Source organism: Bufo gargarizans, chromosome 1, assembly GCF_014858855.1.
Source record: "Bufo gargarizans isolate SCDJY-AF-19 chromosome 1, ASM1485885v1, whole genome shotgun sequence".
Classification (NCBI taxonomy): domain Eukaryota; kingdom Metazoa; phylum Chordata; class Amphibia; order Anura; family Bufonidae; genus Bufo; species Bufo gargarizans.
The window spans coordinates 411,670,192-411,684,930 of record NC_058080.1 but is presented as its reverse complement, the minus strand read 5'-3'; the positions used below and the strand labels follow the sequence as shown (position 1 = coordinate 411,684,930).

The 14,739-nt window shown below is 44.9% G+C and overlaps 1 protein-coding gene across 1 annotated transcript in view; it reads right to left on the bottom strand.

Annotated features, from left to right (window-relative positions):
* Positions 1 to 14,739, bottom strand: part of LOC122927542 (atrial natriuretic peptide receptor 2-like) — a 165,986-nt gene that overhangs the window by 95,302 nt on the left and 55,945 nt on the right. The window contains exons 10-14 of the mRNA XM_044279476.1: positions 14,488 to 14,574; positions 14,177 to 14,320; positions 5,462 to 5,583; positions 2,358 to 2,493; positions 1,607 to 1,655 (exon numbers count right to left, since the gene is read on the bottom strand). Coding sequence (XP_044135411.1) covers positions 1,607 to 1,655; positions 2,358 to 2,493; positions 5,462 to 5,583; positions 14,177 to 14,320; positions 14,488 to 14,574 — 538 coding nt within the window. The remainder of the gene's footprint in view (positions 1 to 1,606; positions 1,656 to 2,357; positions 2,494 to 5,461; positions 5,584 to 14,176; positions 14,321 to 14,487; positions 14,575 to 14,739) is intronic.

The window sequence follows — 14,739 nt, the reverse complement described above, 5'->3', positions numbered from 1 at the left end:
GAGGCTTTACTAAAAACAAAATAATTGGTAAAGACAATGTAAAATCATGCCTTATGCACATCTGCTTGTCAGTCCTTCAAATAATATCTATATACTACAGCAAAAGGCATATATACTTTTAGAGAAAGGGTCCTCTTTTTGTTCCAGAATCAGAGCAACGTCAAAACCAGACATATTCCAAATTCAAGCAAGGTGTTAATTTCGGTAAAAATACCTTTCCTAATACAAAACCATTAATCCTCTAAATTAAGCTTATTCAGTCAGTTCAATCCATGACTAGTTGCACACATGCGGCAGAGCCTGGAGAGGAACAGCCTGCTAGAGTTCTCAGTATCCGGCTAAGCCGTTCACTGCTGGAACCCATCCACTGCAATGGGAATTAGCTGGGATCCACTCAGCATAAATGCTGGTGTGCGGCCAGATTCCTGCTGGATCCCATTTTAGTCTATAGGGTTCAGCGGGCACCCAGCACTATACAGCACTATCTCAACTGGAGAACTCCAGCAGGCTGTTCCTCTGCAGGAACAGCCTGCTGGATTGCTCCACCACATATTGAAAGAAGCCTTAGGCTACTTTCACACTTGCGGCAGCCTTTTCAGCCTGCCGGACTTCATGCTACTGCAAGTCCACCGTGCCGCCAGAGGTCCACTCCGTCCCCATTCACTATAATGGGGGTGGTCTGGAGCTCAGGCCGCAGCATGGCAAACATGCCGAGAGGCGGCTGGACAAAAACTACATCATGCTGCGTTTTGTTGTCCGGCCGCCTCTCGGCATGTGTGCTGTGCTGCGGTTAGACCTCCGGAGTCCCCCATTATAGTGAATGGGCCGGAGCAGACCTCCGGCGGCACGGTGGAATTGTAGAAGCACAGATCTGGCAGGCTGTTCCCACGCCGAAACAGCCTGCCGGAAAAGCTACCGCAAGTGTGAAAGTAGCCTTATTCATAACTATACTGCAGACTCTGCCTCTCCTTGTTCTATGGTGTAGCCATCAACCAAACTCTGTCATCTACTTTAAACTGGAATATGTCTGTATTTTTATCTGCAAAGAGACTTTCAAGACAGTCAACGACCTCTTACATAAACAAGATTATGTGGGTTCCCCTTTAAAATACCCATGAGACGATATACTGTGATCCTGTGAACTAAAGCTTTCTAAATAGATGTTGCCAACCACATAGGGTTAAAGGCCTATCATAGACATCATCATGTTCTGGAGATTGGTGCAGATCCCACCTCCTGTAGAATTGCTATAAATATATATAATTCCTAAGCATAGTCAGCGCAGAGCAGAGATCTTACAATCGTACTGATTTTCTACTATGGGAACACTTGGAAACCACATAGGAAATAGTTTGCAGTCTATTTCTGTTCTATTCTACAGCAATATCGATTTTATGCAGCTAAATGTTTCCCATGTTTGATAACCTTCTTTGACCAACACAGCAAAACAGAATCATTTGCCAACTGTTTAACACCATACACTCTTAGATTATGCTGCAAATAATTTTACTGGCCAGATTAAAACGGTTTTATTTCAATTCACAGCTGTTCGTCATACATCTCTTTAGTACATGTGTATAGGTATACAATAAAACATATTTCTTACCGAAGCAGGATCATTTCTGATTGCTATTTCCAGTAAAATAATGGCATAACTGAAAAGTAAATGAAAACAAAGACAGAAACAAAACAGGCTAGGTTTACTTCTGCAGAGCATTTATCATCTTTCTGTTCTGGTAGAGGAACAGATTTTTTTTTTTACAAATAGAAGTGACGGATCTGGTACAGTATACATTGGATATCAATATCACCCACCAGACCCCATTTACTATGATGGGGTCTATCAGGTTTTGTTATAGTTTGCGGTCTGGTGTCCTGTATTTTTGCTGGAATCATATGTGAAACAAGCAGTTTATTGGGTATTGCGTTACACACTTTCCAAAATATTTTGTGGGGTTGTCTTGTAAAAAAGACTACAGTGGTGGGTGGATGTTTTCCAAAGTGGACATTTTTGGGGTTCATAAGTAAATTGGAGGTGGGCTTAAAATGTCCTTTGTATAGGGATTCATATGTTAAAATATATAAAGTTAGGATGGCTGAATAGTTGAATGAATGTCTACTGAGATCGGAGTCAACAGGTGCTATGTATCAAATAGGTGTCACGGTGAAGACAAAGGCCAAGGAGGCTAATCAGGAGCTTGTACACAACATGCCTAAGGATACCAGAAACGTCTGCCATTAGCTAAAAGATACAAAAAGGCAATAAAGTGTGCCATGTGTCAGATGAACAGCTGTGTTAAGGTTGAAATAGAGGTACAAATTTCCACCAACCTCTTGTGTTTCATGATATGCTATACCTGTGCATGTCAAGAGCTGCAGATTTCTCGTGACAGGATGCAGTCTCCGGGGGTATGTACGCTTGAGCAGGATGATCTTTATAGGCATTATAATCGCCCACTGAAACTGGTTTGCGGAAGAAGTCCAAACCATAATCTGAAAGGAAACATGTATGTTGACGGATAGATACAGTAGGATATAAATAGATGCCTTCAACTGAGTGTACCAGCGATATCCTGTGTTTACATACATAGCATTTAAAATGGCTTTCAGAGATCTAAATACTGATGACTTAACCTCTGGATAGATCATCAGTACCTGATTGGTGGGGGTCCGACACCCGAAACCCCTATGATCAACTGTTTGAGAAGTCACTAAGCACAGTGGTATACATAGTATAGAGGCTGTGCTTGGTATCATGCTCAGCCCCATTCTCTTCAATGCGGCCAAGCTGCACATAGGCCATTTGACCGATGACCATGTAGTCAATCGGCCTAGGGAAAGCAGCAAGAAGGCCACGTGAGCACCGCTGCCTTCACAAACACCTGATCGGCAGATAGGTCATCAGTTTTTAAGTCTAGGAAAACCCCTTTAAAGCAACTGTCCAATCAAGAGCTCAAAAATAATATATAGGTCACTACCATTTAGGGATGATTACCTTCTATTTATTTTTCTCAGAAGTTGCTGCCTGATTGCTTTCTATGCCAGCTCCATAAGGCAGAGCTGTGATCAGCTACAAAGCCTGCACATAGAGTCTGAGGTACGGTAGTCTGAGACATACCTACTGTCCAATCATTTGTTCAGGTTGCTACTATCCCCCTCCCCCTGCAGCTCTGCCTCCTTAGATTGGCTACTGTATATAAAGTCTATCACAGGTTCACTAGAAAGTCAGTGAATGGACAGTGCTATTCTATTACAGCAAGGACTTGATTATCAGGTAAGTGCTATGCATATACCAAACAGAAAGGGCTCTAGTAAGGGGGAGCCTGGTGGGCCACTTTAGGGAGTTCAAACAATTTTGAAATCAACAAGTTAAAAAATTTCTACACAATATAAATTTACAAAAAAATCAAACCTTTTCTCACTGCAACTATTCACAGAACTGTTATCAAATTTTAGATCAGTTTGACAAATGTTGCGCTGTGATTGGTTGCTATGCTTACATTAAATTAATATTTTTGCTTTCAGGATTTTACCAAATTTCCGTGGCAACACACGTGGGACAAGAAACAATAAAAGGCTGAATATTGTTTTTCACAATAATGGAAGAAAACTGTACTGTACATTTAAGGTACACTATAAAAATTGACAAAATAAAAAAATGGTGGGGGTCATTTATCAAGTCCCTCTGTGCTGCCAGAGGAAGCGTCAAAGTTATGCAGAGGCAGACTTAACTCAACCAAAAACTGGTGTAGAAAAAGGAATCAATCGGACCCACTGGCCCGCCTGCTTCCCCACTGTCGCCCTCTTTTCTTGCCACTTTGAGTAGAAAAATGTTGTGTAGTGATCCATTCTGAATTGTATGGTAGCCGTCATGGTGTTAGTGTGAGTATAAAGCTTAGCCTGCTCTCCCTCACTCACTGGAAGCCATTTGGCACCAGGAGAGGTGTGGAGTGGGCCCGGCATGCATGTTGGTACCTGCATTCCCTGGATATAATGGAGGCCATTTTGGCACCAAAGATGATAAAAATCAAAGTTGGCCCAGCATGCATGTGGAACCTACACTCCCTGAATTGTATGGTAGCAGTTATGGCACATAACAGGTGGAATTTAGTGTTAGGTTCCCGTCTTACAGAGATCGCCTTGACGTGTGGCAGACGGGCTCAAATAATTTTGTACAAAATGTCGAGCATCTCTTATTTATAAGTATAGCATTAGCAACTATAATGCATTTTTGCACTTTATTTGGTTTGCAGAGAGCTGTTGCATTGCATGTATTGTTCTACTGTATGTTGTGTTTTCAGCGATAGCAACGTGCCCCTGCGTATTGGGATGTGCTGACTGACCCCCTTTTTTTTCTTTGCAGTCATACATTCTGTACTGCAAGTGAAATTGGACGTCACATCCCAAGTCTAGGATGGCAACCAGTGTCTACACAAACCATCATAAGAGGTTTGCATGACACTGAGCTATAAACCAGACATCCAGCTACAGGTGTTGCATTGACTTCACACCACAGTAATCAAAGGATATTATAGTTCCCAGCAAGGTGGCAATGGAGGCTGGACTGGAGGTCTATCATCTTCAGCAGTGAAATCAGCTTTTGTCTCTGATGCAACAATAGCCAGCGATTAGGCTGGAGACCATATGCGCAAAAGCATAAGGAGGTGTTCACAAGGTAACGTCACCCCACTCCTTCTCACAGGATTATGGTGTGGCGTGGCATAATGTACAGTAGCTGGGACCCTCTAGACTTCTTTTCAGGTACACTAACAGCTTGGCATTAGATTGCATTGGTTGTGAAACCACTGATACGGCCATGTCTCCAAAGTGTACTTGGGCACATAAATTATCAAGATCCGCTATTGGCAGCGCTTTTTGTAATTGCCGACCAATGATGGTCGGCAATTGCAAAAAAAGCTGCCAGCAGCTGATCTTGATAATTTGTGTGCCCAACTACATTTAGCATGGCAGAACATTCCTCAGACAACCATTAATAACCTCACTGATAGCATACCAAGGTGTGGAAGTGCATGCATTTCTGTGCATGGTGCTCATATGCGATCGAGATGTTTTGAATATGTTTTATCATTTGCACATCATTAGCATATCTATTGATCCTGTGACTTCAATAAGTCAATTACTTTTTTTTATCTTGGTGTTCCAATTTCATAGCTGAGGAGTGTAAAAAAAAATATTTTCAAGTACTGGAAATATTTTGTGTAGGTGATTCCTGCAAAAGGGGGATCTACAGGCAATTAAAGGTTTCACTTGCTTTTTTTTTTTTTAGCAACTTTACACATATATGCCTCTGTGTGTCTATACTTTGAGAAATCTTTCTGATGCATACCTCTAACACAAGACAATTATTAAGTATGTACAGAGCCTAACTTAGTTCCTTTTCTTTCGTTTTGTCTTGCAAACCCATCGGTCATCAACTACACAATTAGTATATAAAAGTTACCTGTAATTTTGCAAACCCATCGGTCATCAATTACACAATTTGTAGATTTAAGACGTGAATGATATATTTTATGTTGATGCAGATATGCCATGCCATGAGCTATGTCAGTAGCAAAAGAAAACCTAAAGAAACATGACATCAAGATATAAAGAGACTCAAATAAATATATACTTCTTACATACATAAAGAACTATTAATAAAATAAAATGTAAACTATAAAACACCTTTGTAAAATGGAGTCACATGTAAAAGTGGCCAGACTTGCCTGTGAGCACAAGTTGCCAATTTCTTACGCGTAAGATTCTCACACCTTTTGCTATGCAAAGCATTACTGAAAGGCTCCCTTTGACGCATAGGTCTTCGGCCCCTAAGTAAGCAAGTACAAACTCTCTGTAGAGACAGTGGTGTGATGTGTCAACACAAAGTGCCTGGACAAGTATATTTTGATGTATTACTTTCTTTACCCTCCCAACTTCCAAAAAACCCTTTCTCCTATTTTATATTTTCCAGGTAGAAGTGAGCATCGTACAATTATGAATATATATTTCTATCTTTATATTCTAGGGGTAGCATGGCTACTGAAATGCATTTTTTTCAGCTTTTTGCAGTCATTATTCATCTTATGCATAATTGCAATTTTGTACTACCGCATTGCTAAAATAAGCAACTTTACTGAAGCAATGCCATGGGGGGTAGCTATTTAGCTTGTTCTCATTAGATACTGCTTAAAATTAGTATATTTGCACACAAGGGAAGTCGTGATATGAGTTACCTTTATTTAAATACATGTAGCAGTAAGATTGGTAGGATACTGTTCACTCAAACTGTTTTGATATGCAGAAGTCTGAGCATTTATATACCATTTAGGTTGGCCATTCAGGGTGATATTTGTCACTGACCTATATATACGGTATATGGTTAACGAGAAATCTCATGACAATAAGAATTTCTACAGCATTGTTCACATTTGATTGCTCTAGTAGACAGCTCACATATTGGTCCTGTCACAGCAGGACTGAAATATCTATGGTCAGGAAATTATTATTGAAACTAAAAGTTTTGAAGTATGATTAATCCTACACAGTCAAGTCACATTATTATGACCGCCAGCTAATATCCAGAGTAACTGCTGTGCATCCCACAGCTCCTGGAGAGTGTGTGAAGTTGGATCCATAGAGCGAACATAATGATCAAGGTGGTCCCAAAGATGCTCAATAGAGTTCATATGTGGGGAATTAGGGGGCCAGGGTAGTACTTAGAAGTAGGGATGAGCGAACCCGAAACTGTATAGTTCGGGTTCGTACCGAATTTTGGGGTGTCCGTGACACGGACCCGAACATTTTCGTAAAAGTCAGAGTTCGGGTTCGGTGTTCGTCACTTTCTTGGCGCTTTTTGAAAGGCTGCAACGCAGCCAATCAACAAGCGTCATACTACTTGCCCCAAGAGGCCATCACAGCCATGCCTACTATTGGCATGGCTGTGATTGGCCAGTGCAGCATGTGACCCAGCCTCTATTTAAGCTGGAGTCACGTAGCGCCGCACGTCACTCTGCTCTGAACAGTGTAGGGAGAGGTTGCAGCTGCGACTGTTAGGGCGAGATTAGGCAGTGATTAACTCCTCCAAAAGACTTCATTCATTGATCGATCTGCAGCTGTGGATCATTGAACTGCTGCTATTCAATTGCTCACTGTTTTTAGGCTGCCCAGAGCGTTTTTCAGTCACTTTTTTCTGGGGTGATCGGCGGCCATTTTGTGTCTTGTGGTGCGCCAGCACAAGCTGCCACCAAGTGCATTTAACCATCAATAGTGTGGTTATTTTTTGGCTATATCCTACATCAGGGGCAAGCTGTCACCAAGTGCATTTAACCATCAATAGTGTGGTTATTTTTTGGCTATATCCTACATCAGGGGCAAGCTGTCACCAAGTGCATTTAACCATCAATAGTGTGGTTATTTTTTGGCTATATCCTACATCAGGGGCAAGCTGTCACCAAGTGCATTTAACCATCAATAGTGTGGTTATTTTTTGGCTATATCCTACATCAGGGGCAAGCTGTCACCAAGTGCATTTAACCATCAATAGTGTGGTTATTTTTTAGCTATATCCTACATCAGGGGCAAGCTGTCACCAAGTGCATTTAACCATCAATAGTGTGGTTATTTTTTGGCTATATGCTACATCAGGGGCAAGCTGTCACCAAGTGCATTTAACCATCAATAGTGTGGTTATTTTTTGGCTATATCCTACATCAGGGACAAGCTGTCACCAAGTGCATTTAACCATCAATAGTGTGGTTATTTTTTGGCTATATCCTACATCAGGGGCTTGGCTGTGCTTGCTATTTTATTGAGGGGTGAAATACAATTTCCAAAATAGCAGTACCCTAAATCTGGTGTTTCAGCTGTGGCCAGCCAATTGTAATACTGTCTGCTGTCTGGCAAAGGATATATTTTTGTTCAGGGTTGAAATACAATTCCCAACTTAGCAATTTCCTAAATTAGTGGTTTCTGCTGTATCAGGGCTACTTTAAATCTATTCATTAAAAGGGTATATTAGATTCAAGGTGCTGATAGGGTCATTCTCAATAACTTTACACACACGCTACTGTGCAATTCCAAGTCTAATTCTGTCTGTAAACGTATACCTGTCACCCAGAGTCTAAATAATAGGCCTCAAATTTATATTCAGCTAAATATGTCGTTACTGCTGTGCCTTTATTAGTGTAATACGGTACCTAAATAGATAGCCAGATAGTGTTAGGTGTCTGTAAAAAAAGGCCTGAATTTGAATTCAATACATTGGGCCAAATAATATTTTTCTTATTGTGGTGAACGGTAACAATGAGGAAAACATCTAGTAAGGGACGCGGACGCGGACCTGGTCGTGGTGGTGTTAGTGGACCCTCTGGTGCTGGGAGAGGACGTGGCCGTTCTGCCACAGCCACACGTCCTAGTGTACCAACTACCTCAGGTCCCAGTAGCCGCCATAATTTACAGCGATATTTGGTGGGGCCCAATGCCGTTCCAAGGATGGTAAGGCCTGAGCAGGTACAGGCATTAGTCAATTGGGTGGCCGACAGTGGATCCAGCACGTTCACATTATCTCCCACCCAGTCTTCTGCAGAAAGCGCACAGATGGCGCCTGAAAACCAAGCCCATCAGTCTGTCACATCACCCCCATGCATACCAGGGAAACTGTCTGAGCCTCAAGTTATGCAGCAGTCTCTTATGCTGTTTGAAGACTCCGCTGGCAGGGTTTCCCAAGGGCATCCACCTGGCCCTTCCCCAGTGGTGGAAGACATAGAATGCACTGACGCACAACCACTTATGTTTCCTGATGATGAGGACATGGGAATACCACCTCACCACGTCTCTGATGATGAAGAAACACAGGTGCCAACTGCTGCGTCTTTCTGCAGTGTGCAGACTGAACAGGAGGTCAGGGATCAAGACTGGGTGGATAACGATGCAGGGGACGATGAGGTCCTAGACCCCACATGGAATAAAGGTCGTGCCACTGACTTTCACAGTTCGGAGGAAGAGGCAGTGGTGAGACCGAGCCAACAGCGTAGCAAAAGAGGGAGCAGTGGGCAAAAGCAGAACACCCGCCGCCAAAAGACTCCGCCTGCTACTGACCGCCGCCATCTGGGACCGAGCACCCCAAAGGCAGCTTCAAGGAGTTCCCTGGCATGGCACTTCTTCAAACAATGTGCTGACGACAAGACCCGAGTGGTTTGCACGCTGTGCCATCAGAGCCTGAAGCGAGGCATTAACGTTCTGAACCTTAGCACAACCTGCATGACCAGGCACCTGCATGCAAAGCATGAACTGCAGTGGAGTAAACACCTTAAAACCAAGGAAGTCACTCAGGCTCCCCCTGCTACCTCTTCTGCTGCTGCCGCCTCGGCCTCTTCTGCTGCTGCCGCCTCGGCCTCTTCCTCCGCCTCTGGAGGAACGTTGGCACCTGCCGCCCAGCAAACAGAGGATGTACCACCAACACCACCACCTCCGTCACCAAGCATCTCAACCATGTCACACGCCAGCGTTCAGCTCTCCATCTTACAAACATTTGAGAGAAAGCGTAAATTCCCACCTAGCCACCCTCGATCCCTGGCCCTGAATGCCAGCATTTCTAAACTACTGGCCTATGAAATGCTGTCATTTAGGCTGGTGGACACAGACAGCTTCAAACAGCTCATGTCGCTTGCTGTCCCACAGTATGTTGTTCCCAGCCGCCACTACTTCTCCAAGAGAGCCGTGCCTTCCCTGCACAACCAAGTATCCGATAAAATCTGATACTGCGCAACGCCATCTGTGGCAAGGTCCACCTAACCACAGATATGTGGACCAGTAAGCACGGCCAGGGACGCTATATCTCCCTAACTGCACACTGGGTAAATGTAGTAGCGGCTGGGCCCCAGGCGGAGAGCTGTTTGGCGCACGTCCTTCCGCCGCCAAGGATCGCAGGGCAACATTCTTTGCCTCCTGTTGCCTCCTCCTCCTACTCGGCTTCCTCCTCCTCTTCTTCCACCTGCTCATCCAGTCAGCCACACACCTTCACCACCAACTTTAGCACAGACCGGAGTAAACGTCAGCAGGCCATTCTGAAACTCATATGTTTGGGGGACAGGCCCCACACCGCACAGGAGTTATGGCGGGGTATAGAACAACAGACCGACGAGTGGTTGCTGCCGGTGAGCCTCAAGCCCGGCCTGGTGGTGTGCGATAATGGGCGAAATCTCTTTGCAGCTCTGGGACTAGCCGGTTTGACGCACATCCCTTGCTTGGCGCATGTGCTGAATTTGGTGGTGCAGAAGTTCATTCACAACTACCCCGACATGTCAGAGCTGCTGCATAAAGTGCGGGCCGTCTGTTCGCGCTTCCGGCGTTCACATCCTGCCGCTGCTCGCCTGTCTGCGCTACAGCGTAACTTCGGCCTTCCCGCTCACCGCCTCATATGCGACGTGCCCACCAGGTGGAACTCCACCTTGCACATGCTGGACAGACTGTGCGAGCAGCAGCAGGCCATAGTGGAGTTTCAGCTGCAGCACGCACGGGTCAGTCGCACTACAGAACAGCACCACTTCACCACCAATGACTGGGCCTCCATGCGAGACCTGTGTGCCCTGTTGCGCTGTTTCGAGTACTCCACCAACATGGCCAGTGGCGATGACGCCATTATCAGCGTTACAATACCACTTCTATGTCTCCTTGAGAAAACACTTTCAGGCCAGTCTCTTCGAAGTGACTCAGAGGGAGGTTTTTTGCAACAGCAGAGGCCAGGTACAAATGTGGCCAGCCAGGGCCCTCTACTGGAGGACGAGGAGGACGAGGATGAGGAGGAGGTGGAGGAGGATGAGGATGAAGCATGGTCACAGCGGGGTGGCACCCAACGCAGCTCGGGCCCATCACTGGTGCGTGGCTGGGGGGAAAGGCAGGACAATGACGATACGCCTCCCACAGAGGACAGCTTGTCCTTACCTCTGGGCAGCCTGGCACACATGAGCGACTACATGCTTCAGTGCCTGCGCAACGACAGCAGAGTTGCCCACATTTTAACCTGTGCGGACTACTGGGTTGCCACCCTGCTGGATCCACGGTACAAAGACAATGTGCCCACCTTACTTCCTGCACTGGAGCGTGATAGGAAGATGCGCGAGTACAAGCGCACGTTGGTAGACGCGCTACTGAGAACATTCCCAAATGTCACAGGGGAACAAGTGGAAGCCCAAGGCCAAGGCAGAGGAGGAGCAAGAGGTCGCCAAGGCAGCTGTGTCACGGCCAGCTCCTCTGAGGGCAGGGTTAGCATGGCAGAGATGTGGAAAAGTTTTGTCAACAATCCACAGCTAACTGCACCACCACTTGATACGCAACGTGTTAGCAGGAGGCAACATTTCACTAACATGGTGGAACAGTACGTGTGCACACCCCTCCACGTACTGACTGATGGTTCGGCCCCATTCAACTTCTGGGTCTCTAAATTGTCCACGTGGCCAGAGCTAGGCTTTTATGCCTTGGAGGTGCTGGCCTGCCCGACGGCCAGCGTTTTGTCTGAACGTGTATTCAGCACGGCAGGGGGCGTCATTACAGACAAACGCAGCCGCCTGTCTACAGCCAATGTGGACAAGCTGACGTTCATAAAAATGAACCAGGCATGGATCCCACAGGACCTGTCCATCCCTTGTGCAGATTAGACATTAACATCCTCCCCTTAACCATATATTATTGTACTCCAGGGCACTTCCTCATTCAATCCTATTTTTATTTTCATTTTACCATTATAGTGCGGGGCAACCCAAAGTTGAATGAACCTCTCTTCTGTCTGGGTGCCGGGGCCTAAATATATGACAATGGACTGTTCCAATGTTGGGTGACGTGAAGCATGATTCTCTGCTATGACATGAAGACTGATTCTCTGCTGACATGAAGCCAGATTCTCTGTTATGGGACCTCTCTCCTCTGCCTGGGTGCCTGGGCCTAAATATCTGACAATGGACTGTTCCAGTGTTGGCTGACGTGAAGCATGATTCTCTGCTATGACATGAAGACTGATTCTCTGCTGACATGAAGCCAGATTCTCTGTTATGGGACCTCTCTCCTCTGCCTGGGTGCCTGGGCCTAAATATCTGACAATGGACTGTTCCAGTGTTGGGTGACGTGAAGCATGATTCTCTGCTATGACATGAAGACTGATTCTCTGCTGACATGAAGCCAGATTCTCTGTTATGGGACCTCTCTCCTCTGCCTGGGTGCCTGGGCCTAAATATCTGACAATGGACTGTTCCAGTTTTGGGTGACGTGAAGCATGATTCTCTGCTATGACATGAAGACTGATTCTCTGCTGACATGAAGCCATATTCTCTGTTACGGGACCTCTCTCCTCTGCCTGGGTGCCGGGGCCTAAATATCTGACAATGGACTGTTCCAGTGTTGGGTGACGTGAAGCATGATTCTCTGCTATGACATGAAGACTGATTCTCTGCTGACATGAAGCCAGATTCTCTGTTATGGGACCTCTCTCCTCTGCCTGGGTGCCGGGGCCTAAATATATGACAATGGACTGTTCCAGTGGTGGGTGACGTGAAGCCTGATTCTCTGCTATGACATGAAGACTGATTCTCTGCTGACATGAAGCCAGATTCTCTGTTATGGGACCTCTCTCCTCTGCCTGGGTGCCGAGGCCTAAATATATGACAATGGACTGTTACAGTGGTGGGTGACGTGAAGCCAGATTCTCTGCTATGGGACCTCTCTCCAATTGATATTGGTTAATTTTTATTTATTTTATTTTTATTTTTATTCATTTCCCTATCCACATTTGTTTGCAGGGGATTTACCTACATCTTGCTGCCTTTTGCAGCCCTCTAGCCCTTTCCTGGGCTGTTTTACAGCCTTTTTAGTGCCGAAAAGTTTGGGTCCCCATTGACTTCAATGGGGTTCGGGTTCGGGACGAAGTTCGGGTCGGGTTCGGATCCCGAACCCGAACATTTCCGGGAAGTTCGGCCGAACTTCTCGAACCCGAACATCCAGGTGTTCGCTCAACTCTACTTAGAAGTCTTGTTCATGCTCTTCTAACCAACATCGGATGTTTCTAGCCATGTGACACATCGCATGGTCTTGCTGGAAGATCCCATTACCCCAGGGAAGAATCAGCATGTATGGGCATTTGTGATTTGTAAGAATGGATTTATATCCAAACCGGTTGAGAGTGTCTTCTACATGGATGGGTAGGGCCAGAGAATGCCATGAAAACATTCCCCAGACCAATACACTGCCACCACCAGCTTGTGTTCTTCCAGTATTGGTTGCAGAGTGTTTGTTCTCTGATGTTTCTTGCCTGACATGCCAATGCCAATCCGTTTGATGAAGCTGAAAAAGTGACTCATAGTAGAAGACAACCCCTTGCCAATTAGAGGAGATTCAATTCACGTACTACCACGAAAATTTAGGTTAGCAGAGGTACAGTAACCATCCGTCTGCTTAGGAACCCTATACGCAGTAGGGTTCACTGAACTTTAGACACACAATTGGTAGCCCCCTGGTTCATCTTGGAATTCAACTGATCCACTGTAGAGTGTCGGTCCACCCTCACACATCTTTGTAGTCGAAGTTCACCTCTCACATCTATGGCGTGTTATGCTCTCAACTTTCCATGCCACTTATTTGCAATGGTGCCATTTGTCCACTCATGATACACTTTCACCACAGCAGCATATAAACAGTTCACAAACTGCACAGTTTCAGAAATATTGCCAGCCTTGGTCTGAAAGCCAATAATCATCTCTTTTTTGCAAATTGCCCCCTTTACTCATGACAGAAACTAGGGATATGTCTGCAGACCGCCTACCACACAGCTTATATACCCACCAAGCCAGCTTACGACAAGTGACTTCTTTCATGAGCTACACGCTGCTGACATCGAAAGTAGGAGGTGGTCATAATAATGTGACTCAGCTGTGTATATGAAATGATGCAACGCAAATTAAATCCATCCCACATTTCATATTGTACTCTTGAGTTATTAGAAATACTCTAAATGATGTGGCTTGTCTGCATTCTGCTTGGTTTTTTAACTTGCTCTTGTATCAGTAAGTATGTTTTTTTGTTTCAAATTCACTTTCTGCAATCAGTTTTCATCTGTAATTGATAAATCTATGTATTTTCTAATTTATTAGATATGTGATATACGGTAAGCATAACACAACAATAAAATTACCTGAATCCCCAGTTCAGAGGAATGTCTTCATTTAACAAAACATCATTCAAGCTTCCCTTGGGACAATACTCTGTAATTAGAGCCACATCAGGAACTTCAATGCAACCTCCAATAAATTTGCAAAGATTAGGATGATCCAGGTCCCTATAGAAGTGGTACAGGCTGAATGAGTCAGTGTCAATGCAAGGTACAAGAGGCATGCCGTGGCTACAAGGATTACACATGTGAACAAACACCACAAGACTGAACACAATAACTACGGCAGCTACTGTACTTCTACTACTCTACTGCTTGAATGCAGCAACATTTACCGAATTTGCTTTATTTCCCTCCGTATTGTTTTGGAGAGTGTAAATGTCTTCTTTGGGATTTTCTTTATAGCCACTATTCTGCCATCACTAAGAAATATAACATTTCAGATGTAACAATAAAACTACGCAAGATAAACATTCAAATCTGAAATGCAATCGGTAAGACAGTAAGAACAACCCTTTCTGCACACACCCATTACTGGGTGCTGTAACCTGATATCAGACAGCAGTTCTGGAGACTGATGCCTGGAG